Genomic DNA, 14,155 nt, shown 5'->3' with positions numbered 1-14,155 from the left:
TGAATATGCAGTTAAAACATGGAGAGCTTCTGTTGCTGTATATTTAGCCTAGTAGCGTGCACCTGTAGGCCAGGTCCATATAATAGTTTGGTATCAACTAAAGTGCTGGCTGACTTATTCTTTGTCTGTATTGCACATACGGGGGAGGGGCTACCTCCATGTTGGCCTTGCACCCCACCCACCTCTATCAGGTGTGTATATAAGGTGTCTTGGATGTTCCAGATCCTGCCATGCTTACTGAACTGTTCACACAGAGGCATATTCACAGTGTAGGGTCCTTCCCAAGGAGGCCACCTTATCGCGGTGGGACGGTCCAAGCTATTTGACCGCCGGCGGAGACAAATTTGCGAGCTAAGTGCCTCACTATCTCATAGTTTCACATTTGCATCTTTTACACCATAGCTGTATAGCTCTCCATGTTTTAACTGCATATTCATGTTGCACCTATATCTTTGTGCTGGCAGTGTGCTGCTGCATTCTTCTGTTGCTGTATATCTATCTATCTATCTATCTATCTATCTATATATATATATATATATATATATATATACCGTATTTATCGGGGTATACCATGCACCGGCCTATAACACGCACCCTCATTTTATCAAGGATATTTTGTGTAAAAAAAGTTTTTTACCCAAATATCCATGGTAAAATGAGGGTGCGTGTGTGCGCGTGTATACCCCGATACATCCCCAGGAAAGGCAGGGGGAGAGAGGCCGTCGCTGCCCGCTTCTCTCCCCCTGCCTTTCCTGGGGTCTAGAGCCCTGCTGCCGGCCCTTCTCTCCCCCTGGCTGTCGGCGCCGCTGCCCGTTCTGTCCCCCTGACTATCGGTGCCGGCACCCCATTGCTGGCGCCGATAGCCAGGGGGAGAGAAGCGGCGCCGACAGCCAGGGGGAGAGAAGGGGCAGCGGCACCCATTGCCGGCGCCGCTGCCCTGTTGCCTCCCCCCATCCCCGGTGGCATAATTACCTGTTGCCAGGGTCGGGTCCGCGCTGCTTCAGGCCTCCGGTGTGCGTCCCCTGAGTCGTTGCTATGCACGGCACGGCGCGGCGCACTGACGTCAGTGCGCCGCGCCGTGCATAGCAACGACGCAGGGGACGCACGCCGGAGGCCTGCAGCAGCGCGGACCCGACCCTGGCAACAGGTAATTATGCCACCGGAGAATGGGGGGAGGCAACGGGGCAGCGGTGCCGGCAATGGGTGCCGCTGCCCCTTCTCTCCCCGGGGAGGCAACGAGGCACATTACTCTTGGGCTCCAGAGATTGCCCGGGACTTTTAAACATCCTGCTGACTGTCCGGCAGGCAGTTACAGAGAATAGTTGGTGCAGGGGATGGGATATGAGGACGGGATATGAGGACGGGATATGAGGAGGAGATATGAGGACGGGATATGAGGAGCAGATATGAGGACAGGATATGAGGAGGAGATATGAAGACGGGATATGAGGACGACATATGAGGATGGAATATGAAGTCAGAATAAAAGGACAGGATATGAGGACTGGATATGAGGTCGGGATATGAGATCGGGATATGAGGACGAGATATGAGGACAAGATATGAGGACGGGATATGAGGTTGGGATATGAGGACGGGATATGAGGACGGGATATGAGGACGGGATATGAGGACGGGATATGAGGACGGGATATGAGGACGGGATATGAGGACTGGATATGAGGCCGCGATATGAGGACGAGATATGAGGACGGGATATGAGGTTGGGATATGAGGACGGGATATGAGGACGGGATATGAGGACGAGATATGAGGACGGGATATGAGGACGGGATATGAGGACGGGATATGAGGACGGGATATGAGGACAGGATATGAGGACGGGATATGAGGACTGGATATGAGGCCGGGATATGAGGACTGGATATGAGGCCGCGATATGAGGACGAGATATGAGGACGGGATATGAGGACGGGATATGAGGACGGGATATGAGGACTGGATATGAGGCCGGGATATGAGGACTGGATATGAGGCCGCGATATGAGGACGAGATATGAGGACGGGATATGAGGTTGGGATATGAGGACGGGATATGAGGACGGGATATGAGGACGAGATATGAGGACGGGATATGAGGACGGGATATGAGGACGGGATATGAGGACGGGATATGAGGACGGGATATGAGGACAGGATATGAGGACGGGATATGAGGACTGGATATGAGGCCGGGATATGAAGACTGGATATGAGGCCGCGATATGAGGACGAGATATGAGGACGGGATATGAGGTTGGGATATGAGGACGGGATATGAGGACGGGATATGAGGACGGGATGTGAGGACGGGATATGAGGACGGGATATGAGGACGGGATATGAGGACAGGATATGAGGACGGGATATGAGGACTGGATATGAGGCCGGGATATGAGGACTGGATATGAGGCCGCGATATGAGGACGAGATATGAGGACGGGATATGAGGTTGGGATATGAGGACGGAATATGAGGACGGGATATGAGGACAAGATATGAGGACGGGATATGAGGACGGGATATGAGGACGGGATATGAGGACGGGATATGAGGACGGGATATGAGGACGGGATATGAGGACTGGATATGAGGCCGGGATATGAGGACTGGATATGAGGCCGCGATATGAGGACGAGATATGAGGACGGGATATGAGGACGGGATATGAGGTTGGGATATGAGGACGGGATATGAGGACGGGATATGAGGACGGGATATGAGGACGGGATATGAGGACGGGATATGAGGACGGGATATGAGGACGGGATATGAGGACGGGATATGAGGTCGGGATATGAGGTCGGGATATGAGGTCGGGATATGAGGTCGGGATATGAGGACGGGATATGAGGACGGGATATGAGGACGGGATATGAGGTCGGGATATGAGGTCGGGATATGAGGACGGGATATGAGGACGGGATATGAGGACGGGATATGAGGACGGGATATGAGGTCAGGATATTAGGATTAGAAATGAGGACAGGAGTTGTAGTTTTGCCACTGCTGTAGGTCCAGATAAGAAACCACTAGTCAAGCTGCTGCAAACCCCAGCGATTGGCTGTAATCTCTGGGTGATGACTTTCCCTGCAGCGCCACCAGAGGGGGAATGAAGAATTACATGGTGGTTCATTGAAATCAATGGAGATGTAGAGTCCTCCAGACTTGTAGACTGTTACACACAGGTAGGTAAGGTGTATTTTCCCCCCAATAAACCCTATTTGTAAAGTTGCTTCATTTTCAATTTCAGATGCAAGAACTATAAATCTATACATCAGTGTTTCCCAACCAGGGTGCCTCCAGCTGTTACAAAACTATAACTCCCAGCATGCTGGGAGTTGTAGTTTTGCCACGGCTGGAGGCAACTCTGGTTGGTAAACACCAGTGTACCATGATATCGCTTTATAGCATCACAAAAACACACTTGGCTCTGCTACATCAACATTTGAGTGCGTGTATATCAATACTGGACTGTATCATTGGTCTGCCACAGTGTTTATCAACCAGTGTGCCTCCAGCTGTTGCAAAACTACAACTCTCAGTATGCCCGGACAGCCTTTGGCTGTCCGGGCATGCTGACAGTTGTAGTTTTGCAACAGCTGGAGGCACCCCAGTTGAAAAACACTGCTCTGTTGTGTACACATCTGTTTTATAATGCTCTTACCCTACAGTGGGACAACTACCCTAACCCTTACCCTAAACCTGACCCTGATCCAACCGTAACCCTATGTGTTGCAATGCTGGTGGTAATGCAGGGGTCCAATACTTTAGAAGCAAGGCTTGTTGAGGTCCATGTAGCCCACTGGGAGTTGTAGTTTTGCCACAGCTGGAGGCACACTGGTTGGGGAACATGGTTCGGAGGACTCTTTGGACTGGATACAATGGTAGCATAGTCTCAGCTCTGAGAAGCATTAGGGCTTGTTCAGACTGCGAAAAACGATGTGACTGCTGGGAGTTGTAGTTTTGTAACAGCTGGAGACACGCTGGTTGGGAAACACTGCTATATATGATAACACGCAATGTTCCCCATGAACTCAGGCAATTAAAGGGGTACTCCACTGGAAAACATATATATATATATATATATATATATATATATATTTTTTTTTTTTTATCAACTGGTGCCATAAAGTTAAACAGATTTATAAATTACTTCTATTTAAAAATCTTAATCTTTCCAGTACTTATCAGCTTCTGTATGTTCTTTTCTTTTTGAATTTCCTTTCTGTCTGACCACAGTGCTCTCTGCTGACACCTCTGTCCATTTTAGGAACTGTTCAGAGTAGAAGCAAATCCCCATAAGAAACCTATCCTGACATGGACAGTTCCTAAAATGGACAAAGGTGTCAGCAGAGAGCACTGTGGTGAGACAGAGAGGGAATTTAAAAAGAAAATAACTTCCTGTGGAGCATACAGCAGCTGATAAGTACTGGAAGGATTAAGATTTTTAAATAGAAGTAATTTATAAATCTGTTTAACTTTATGGCACCAGTTGATAAAAAAAATAAAAAAATAAATAAATAAAAAAAAAATATATATATATATATATATATATATATATATATATATTTTTTTTTAATGAACTGGTGCCATAAAGTTAAACAGATTTATAAATGACTTCTATTTAAAAATCTTAATCCTTCCAGTACTTATCAGCTGCTGTATGCTCCACAGGAAGTTCTTTTCTTTTTAAATTTCCTTTCTGTCTCACCACAGTGCTCTCTGCTGACACCTCTGTCCATTTTAGGAACTGTCCATGTCAGGATAGGTTTCTTATGGGGATTTGCTTATACTCTGGACAGTTCCTAATATGGACAGAGGTGTCAGCAGAGAGCCCTGTGGTCAGACAGAAAGGAAATTCAAAAAGAAAAGAACACACAGCAGCTGATAAGTACTGGAAGGATTAAGATTTTTGAATAGAAGTAATTTACAAATCTGTTTAACTTTCTGGCACCAGTTGATTGAAAAAAAAAAAACTATGTTTTACCCCTTTAAGACCTTTGGTGACAGATTTAGGGAGCCGTGATATCTTCCTCCACGTCCCGCGCATCTCCTCGTAAACGCGCGACAAATGGGCCCAGCGTCTGCGCTCCAGCAGAAAAGAATCCCGAGTCATGCTAAGAATGCGGATTCCTCGCTTGGCTTTAAGCTGCATAAAATGACAGGAATGGGGGCAACGAGAGCCGGGCCGACTGTTCCAACATGTTCATCCGGAGACACAATGGAAGGGAATGCGCTCGCCAGAAAGTGCCCAAAACCGACTATTTACATTGGGCTTTTGGCGTCACGGTCTGCGTCGTATGGGGAGACGCGGAGCCACGAACCTCGCGTGCGACCTCTGCCCCCCTCCGTATTGTCTCAGTGACGGGATCAGTCACACAGATATCACGGAGAGCGCGTACACCGCGCAATGTGACAGTAATTGTTATACGGGAAAAAAAAAACTAAACTATTTTTATAAGCAAAGAGTACGATGACAGAGATTTAGAGGGGGATGGCATCACATCTCAACAGACCAACCACACCCCCCCCCCCCCCCCACCCACCAGGGCTATTAATAGAGAATATTGTGAAGGTTCTTGTGTATGCCTTGTGCTTACCTGTTTTGGCTGATGTGGCAGGCACAAATTTGTGAGTGCAAGTCCAACACTGAAAGGATTTCCTAATACTGCTTAGAAACAAAGAATGTGTCGGCAGAACCATTTGGCACCATCTAGTCTGCCCAATATTCTGAATATATCACTTACATGAGTTGCGATGCAGATGACAGAACATGTCGCATTGTGAAAATCACTGTGCCCTAGATAAAGGATTATGTGTCCAAAGGGGGCATTTATATAGACTACATCAGTGTTTCCCAACGAGGGGGCCTCAAGCTGTTGCAAAACTACAACTCCCAGCATGCCCGGACAGCCGTTGGCTGTCCGGGCATGCTGGGAGTTGTAGTTTTGCAGCAGCTGGTGGCGCCCTGGTTGGGAAACATTGGTCTAGTTGTAAAGGATTAGAGAACATGCTCCTCCCATATCTACAAGCTTGGTCTGGTATTGCACCTCGGCTTCATTGACGTCAATGATACTGAGCTGCAATACCACACTTGGCCTGTAGACAGGTGTGGCGCTGTATTACCTTGACAGGTTTTTCCGTCTTCCTTCAGGCTTTGCCCCTCAGGACACTTGCAGTAGAAGCTCCCGATGGTATTACAGCATTGCACTTGACATCCGCCGTTACTGTTTTCACATTCGTTGACATCTGGAACATAAAAAAGCTGAATTTTATTTATTTATCTATTTATTCTTATTTTTTTTTTGGCAGGGGGGGGGGGGGGGATGGGGGTGGGGGGCTTTAGCAGAATACTTGCTAATAAAACATAAACAGAGAAGTTTCCATTATGGGGACCTGTGGGTAGATGTCTGATCTGGAGACCTCTAGGAGTTATCCGGGATGACCAGGAATGACTGACATAGATCTGAATTATCCTGCACATCAGTCATCTCTGTAGATTTGATATTCTTTTCATGAACCTAGAACCCAGGTGTCCAACATAAACTTCTGTCCATCATAATCTTCTTGGTCTTAGATGTCCTAAGTGAACCTAAGTGTCCAACCCACAACTATGTCTGTTATGGTCTTCTAGGTCCTCGGTGTCCAACCCATAGCTCTGTCTGTCATGATCTACCATGTTCTAGGGTTCCAAAGTGAACCTAGAACCTAGGTGTCCAACCCATAGCTTTGTACATTATGGTCTTCTAGGTCCTAGGTGAACCTAGAACCTTGGAGTCCAACCCACAGCTTTGAATGTCATTATCTTCTAGGTCCTGGGTAAACTTAGAACCTAGGTGTCCAACTCTTAGCTCTGACCATCACAATCATTTAGGTCCTAGGTGAACCTAGAACCTACGTGTCCAACCCATAGCTCTGCCTGTCATGGTCTTCTAGGTCTCATGTGTCCTAGGTGTCTAACCCATAGCTCTGTCTGTCATTATCTTCTAGGTCCTAGGTGAACCTAGAACCTAGGTGTCCAATCCTTAGCTCTGTCCATCACAATCTTTTAGCTCCTAGGTGAACCTAGAACCTGGGTGTCCAACCCATAGCCATGTCTATCATGATCTTCTAGGTCCTAGGTGAACCTAGAACCTAGGTGTCCAACCCATAGCTGTGCCCGTCATGGTCTTCTAGGTCTTAGGTGTACCTAGTTGGAGTCCAACCCATAGCTCTGAATGTCATTATCTTCAAGGCCCTAGATGAACCTAGAACCTATGTGTCCAGCCCTTCGCTCTGTCCATTACTATCTTTTAGGTCCTAGGTAAACCTAGAACCTGGGTGTCAAACCCATAGCTGTGTCTATCATGATCTTCTAGGTCCTAGATGAACCTAGGTGTCCAATGCATAACTCTGTCATCACAATGACCTTTTATGTTCTAGATGAACCTAGAACCTCGGTGTTCAATCCATAGCCCTGTCAGTCATGATCTTCTAGGTCCTCTGTGAGCAACCTGTGGCCCTTCAACTGTTGCAAAACTACAATTCCCGTTGGCTGTCTGGGCATGATGGGAGTTGTACTTTTGCAACCGCTGGAGGGCAACAGGTTGGACACCTAGGACCTAGAAGATCATGACAGACAGGGCTATGGGTTCCCTTAGGAGAGATTTGACCACATGACAAGGAATAGTCTGGACACCAAATGGAACATAAATGTATCATCCACAGCTGCAGGTCTATGGGATCTTTTGGAAGAACCCTTCAAACCCTAAAGCTATTGTCTCAAGGATAGAAGATGTTTGGCACAAGATGACTCCCATGTCCAGTGCACAATTCTCCTCAGACCTTACAAAGTCCGAGTGATAAATAGGACGTGGGATATGGACAAGGGAAACAGATGAGTTTTCACGTGAAACAGCTGTTAGAGGTGAAATTCTTTAAAATATTTCTATTCGGAACATCTGGCCATCTAAAAGCTTTAATCATCTGCCTTCTCGGTCGGAACAACGGAAATAAGGTGACTCCAGATATAGAAGATGACATCATGTGCTTGAACCGAGCCACCGATCAACGCGCCTCCGCGGACACATTGTTGTGCTCACAAGGCTTTATAACATGTCACAGGTGTTCAGCGCCGCATGTATGCTGGGACCCTCTGAAGTACAGGAAAGTAACCAAATCACAAGACCAAAACTACTACAATACTGCCCCCTATGTACAAGAATATAACTACTATAATACTGCTCCTATATACAAGAATATAACTACTATAATACTGCGTCCTATATACAAGAATATAACTACTATAATACTGCTCCTATATACAAGAATATAACTACTATAATACTGCCCCTATATACAAGAATATAACTACTATAATACTGCTCTTATATACAAGAATATAACCACTATAATACTGCTCCTATATACAAGAATATAACTACTATAATACTGCCCCTATATACAAGAATATAACTACTATAACACTGCTCCTATATACAAGAATATAACTACTATAATACTGCCTCCTATATACAAGAATATGACTACTATAATACTGCTCCTATATACAAGAATATAACTACTATAATACTGCCCCCTATGTACAAGAATATAACTACTATAATACTGCTCCTATATACAAGAATATAACTACTATAATACTGCCTCCTATATACAAGAATATAACCACTATAATACTGCTCCTATATACAAGAATATAACTACTATAATACTGTTCATATATACAAGAATATAACTACTATAATACTGCTCCTATATACAAGAATATAACTACTATAATACTGCTCCTATATACAAGAATATAACTACTATAATACTGCTCCTATATACAAGAATATAACTACTATAATACTGTCCCCTATATACAAGAATATAACTACTATAATACTGCTCCTATATACAAGAATATAACTACTATAATACTGCTCCTATATACAAGAATATAACTACTATAATACTGCCTCCTATATACAAGAATATAACTACTATTATACTGCTCCTATATACAAGAATATAATTACTATAATACTGCCTCCTATATACAAGAATATAACTACTATAATACTGCTCCTATATACAAGATTATAACTACTATAATACTGCTCCTATATACAAGAATATAACTACTATAACACTGCTCCTATATACAAGAATATAACTATTATAACACTGCTCCTATATACAAGAATATAATTACTATAATACTGCCTCCTATATACAAGAATATAACTACTATAATACTGCTCCTATATACAAGAATATAACTACTATAATACTGCTCCTATATACAAGAATATAACTACTATAATACTGCTCCTATATACAAGATTATAACTACTATAATACTGCTCCTATATACAAGAATATAACTACTATAATACTGCCCCCTATGTGCAAGAATATAACTACTATAATACTGCTCCTATATACAAGAATATAACTACTATAATACTGCTCCTATATACAAGAATATAACTACTATAATACTGCCTCCTATATACAAGAATATAACTACTATTATACTGCTCCTATATACAAGAATATAATTACTATAATACTGCCTCCTATATACAAGAATATAACTACTATAATACTGCTCCTATATACAAGATTATAACTACTATAATACTGCTCCTATATACAAGAATATAACTACTATAACACTGCTCCTATATACAAGAATATAACTATTATAACACTGCTCCTATATACAAGAATATAATTACTATAATACTGCCTCCTATATACAAGAATATAACTACTATAATACTGCTCCTATATACAAGAATATAACTACTATAATACTGCTCCTATATACAAGAATATAACTACTATAATACTGCTCCTATATACAAGATTATAACTACTATAATACTGCTCCTATATACAAGAATATAACTACTATAATACTGCCCCCTATGTGCAAGAATATAACTACTATAATACTGCTCCTATATACAAGAATATAACTACTATAATACTGCTCCTATATACAAGAATATAACTACTATAATACTGCTCCTATATACAAGATTATAACTACTATAATACTGCTCCTATATACAAGAATATAACTAATATAATACTGCTCCTATATACAAGAATATTACTACTATAATACTGCCCCCTATGTGCAAGAATATAACTACTATAATACTGCTCCTATATACAAGAATATAACTACTATAATACTGCCTCCTATATACAAGATTATAACTACTATAATACTGCCTCCTATGTACTTTATACGCGGTAGGTTTAGTACACAATCATTATTCGGAGGGCTCTCGCGGTGTTTATGTCATTACCGTTATACCAGTAATCGCCCATTACCGTCCCCATCTATATTTGTTGAGTAAATAGAGAGAACTCCGGGCCGCACTCGGAGCTCCGCTCATTACTTCTCGCACAAGAATTACCAGGTAAAGTAGCTCGGACGTTCTTATTGTGCGGGAGGTAATTATCGCGGGGCCGCCGACTGTTCATTCATGAGAAAGTAAGTGCGCCCCCACCAGTGACCCCCACACATTTTAATTCCTCGGAGAATGTCTTTATTAGACCCAGGCGGGTTCATATTCCATAATGAGTCCATTCCAGTGATGGATGGACAGATCTCATTAACACAATGAATACATATTATAAGGAGGGGGGCACTTACTTTACTCAAAAACTACTAGAGCTTAATAGTGGAAGGTTGCAGAGGGAAAAAAAGTTTTGTAGATTGTTTTTGTTGTTACTGTTTTTACTCTTTTGAGCAGTTTTCTATGGTCTCAGGATGGCAGTCATACTGGTGTTTATAGGGGAGGAGGAGGTATTGGTTTTCGACAATCATGTTAAAGAGGTACTCCGGTGGAAAACTTTTTTTTTTTTTTTTTTTTTTTTTTTCAAATCAACTGGTGCTAGAAAGTTAAACAGATTTGTGAATTACTTCTATAAAAAAATCGTAATCCTTTCAGTACTTATCAGCTGCCGTATGCTTTAGAGGAAGTTGTGTAGTTCTTTTCTATCTGACCACAGTGCTCTCTGCTGCCACCTCAGTTCATGTCTGGAACTGTCCAGAGCAGGAGAGGTTTGCTATGGGGATTTACTCCTGCTCTGGACAGTTCCTGACACAGACAGAGGTGTCAGCAGAGAGCACTGTGGTCAGAAAGAGCACAGGATCATACAGAAGCTGATAAGTACTGGAAGGATTAAGATTTTTTTTTACATTTTTAAAAGAGGTAATTTACAAATACGTATAACTTTTTGGAGCCAGTTGATATAAAAAAAAAAAAGTGTTTTCCACCGGAGTACCCCTCTATGCCAGTGTTTGTAATGTAATGTATGTACACAGTGACCTCACCAGCAGAATAGTGAGTACAGCTCTGGAGTATAATACAGGATATAACTCAGGATCAGTACAGGATAAGTAATGTAATGTATGTACACAGTGACCTCACCAGCAGAATAGTGAGTACAGCCCTGGAGTATAATACAGGATATAACTCAGGATCAGTACAGGATAAGTAATGTAATGTATGTACATAGTGATCTCACCAGCAGAATAGTGAGTATAGCTCTGGAGTATAATACAGGATATAACTCAGGATCAGTATAGGATAAGTAATGTAATGTATGTACATAGTGACCTCACCAGCAGAATAGTGAGTACAGCTCTGGAGTTTAATACAGGATATAACTCAGGATCAGTACAGGATAAGTAATGTAATGTATGTACACAGTGACCTCACCAGCAGAATAGTGAGTACAGCTCTGGAGTATAATATAGGATATAACTCAGGATCAGTACAGGATAAGTAATGTAATGTATGTACACAGTGACCTCACCAGCAGAATAGTGAGTACAGCTCTGGAGTATAATATAGGATATAACTCAGGGTCAGTACAGGATAAGTAATGTATGCACACAGTGACCTCACCAGCAGAATAGTGAGTGCAGCTGTAGAGTATAATACAGCATATATTTCGATATGATGATCTCTGACATGCCCCCATAGTGATGACTGTCATGTATATTTATTATTTTTGGCTCTTCTATGGAGGATGTTTTCTTAGGAATATGATGGGTCCGGGGTTTATTCTAGGCCAGAAGTTTCTTGGACACAAAATGAGGATCTGACTTTGCCGTTTATTCACTTTCCAGGACTCTTCGGAATGTTGGAAGTATCCTGACCTCATGTGCGGACATGGAGAGCTCCAAGTCACAAGTTTAGGATCTCAGATTGTTACACCGGCCGCCGCCGCGACGCTGCGAAGTACGAGACGTCCGGAGATAAGAGGCAGGAAGGTGGAGACCCCAATAATAAGCTTTAAGGGGTCGTCTAGTATAGAAAACCCTTTTATATTGATTCAGCAATTCCCCAACATCCTGGCCTGTAAAAAGGTAATAAAAACGGTAACTAAAAAACAAGTGCAAAAGATACAAAATATAACAAAATGCCAAATAAAAACATTTGCCTATATATCAAAACCTACTTGCTGACCGTTCCAGGGAAGAAGAAGATATAAGTCGATGGTATTTGATAGGCGGAGTGTGTACGATATTTACATTAGTTTCTTTGATACATCAACGTTGTCGGACGTAATTTATTAGAGAACTTGGTAGCAAGTGTTAATTTTCCCTGCAGCAACCCCCACAGGAGACATGAAGTATTGCATCACAACTCTCAATCAAATCAATGGACCGTCTGCATAATGTAGTGTTTTCCAACCAGGGTGCCTTAAAGGGGTACTCCAGTAGAAAACTTTATTTTTTATTTTTTTTATAGTAACTGGTGCCAGAAAGTTAAACAAATTTGTAAATTACTTCTATTAAAACATCTTAATCCTTCCAGTACTTATTAGCTGCTGAATACTACAGAGGAAACTCTTTTCTTTTTGGAACACAGAGCTCTCTGATGACATCATGAGCACAGTGCTCTCTGCTGACATCTCTGTCCATTTTAAGAACTGTCCAGAGTAGGAGAAAATCCCCATAGCAAACATATGCTGCTCTGGACAGTTCCTATAATGGACAGAGATGTCAGCAGAGAGCACTGTGCTCGTGATTCAGCAGACAGCACTGTGTTCCAAATAGAAAAAAAAAATTCCTCTGTAGTATTCAGCAGCTAATAAGTACTGGGAGGATTAAGATTTATTTAATAGAAGTAATTTATAAGTCTGTTTAACTTTCTGGCACCAGTTGATTTTAAAAAAGAAAAAAAAAAGTTTTCCACCGGAGTACCCCTTTAAGCTGTTGCAAAACTACAACTTCCAGCATGCCCGGACAGCCTTTGGCTGTCCGGGCATGCTGGGAGTTGTAGTTTTGCAACAGCTGGAGGCACCCTGGTTGGAAAACACTGGTGTAATGTATGGACATACTGAGTCCTCCAAGATAGATGCTCTTTAAAACTGTTCTCTACTATGATTTACAGGTAAAAGTTGTGGATGGAGGAACCATTTTATTTAAGAGGTACTCCGGAGGAAAGAAAAATAGAAAGAAAGAAAAATATGTTTTCAATTCAACTGGTGGCGGAAAGTAAAACAGATTTGTAAATGATTTCTATTTAAAAATCTTAATCCTTCCAGTACTTATTAGCTGCTGTATGCGCCAGAAGAAGTTGTGTAGTCCTTTCCAGTCTGACCACAGCGCTCTCTGCTGCCACCTCTGTCCATGTCATGAACTGTCCAGAGCAGGAGAGGTTTTCTATGGGGATTTGCTCCTGCTCTGGACAGTTCCTGACATGGACAGAGGTGGCAGCAGAGAGCGCTGTGGTCAGACTGGAAATAACTACACAGCTGATGAGTACTGGAAAACTTAGAGGGGTTCTCTGGACGAGTTAGTTATATAGATTTGCAAATTACTTCTATATAAAAATCTTACTCTTTCCAGTACTTATCAGCTGCTGTATGCTCCACAGGAAGTTTTGTAGTCCTTTCCAGTCTGACTACAGTGCTCTCTGTTGCCACTTCAGGCAATGTCAGGAACTGTCCAGAGCAGGAGAGGTTTTCTATGGGGATTTGATGCTGCTCTGGACAGTTCCTGATATGGACAGAGGTGTCAGCAGAGAGCACTATGGTAAGAACAGAAAGAACTACACAACTTCATCTGAAGCATACAGCAGCTGATAAGTACTGGAAGGGTTATAAATTTTAATAGAAGTCATTTACA

General features: G+C 42.4%; 1 protein-coding gene across 2 annotated transcripts in view; it reads right to left on the bottom strand.

Moving 5' to 3' along the window:
* MEGF6 (multiple EGF like domains 6) overlaps nucleotides 1-14,155 on the bottom strand; it is a 447,412-nt gene that overhangs the window by 168,413 nt on the left and 264,844 nt on the right. For both annotated transcript variants that reach the window (XM_056544570.1, XM_056544571.1), the window contains exon 5: nucleotides 6,130-6,252. In XM_056544570.1, coding sequence (XP_056400545.1) covers nucleotides 6,130-6,252 — 123 coding nt within the window. The remainder of the gene's footprint in view (nucleotides 1-6,129; nucleotides 6,253-14,155) is intronic.

The sequence above is a fragment of the Hyla sarda genome, chromosome 10, assembly GCF_029499605.1.
Source record: "Hyla sarda isolate aHylSar1 chromosome 10, aHylSar1.hap1, whole genome shotgun sequence".
Lineage (NCBI taxonomy): Eukaryota > Metazoa > Chordata > Amphibia > Anura > Hylidae > Hyla > Hyla sarda.
The sequence above is the reverse complement of the archived record's forward strand: the minus strand, read 5'-3'. Positions and strand labels throughout refer to the sequence as shown.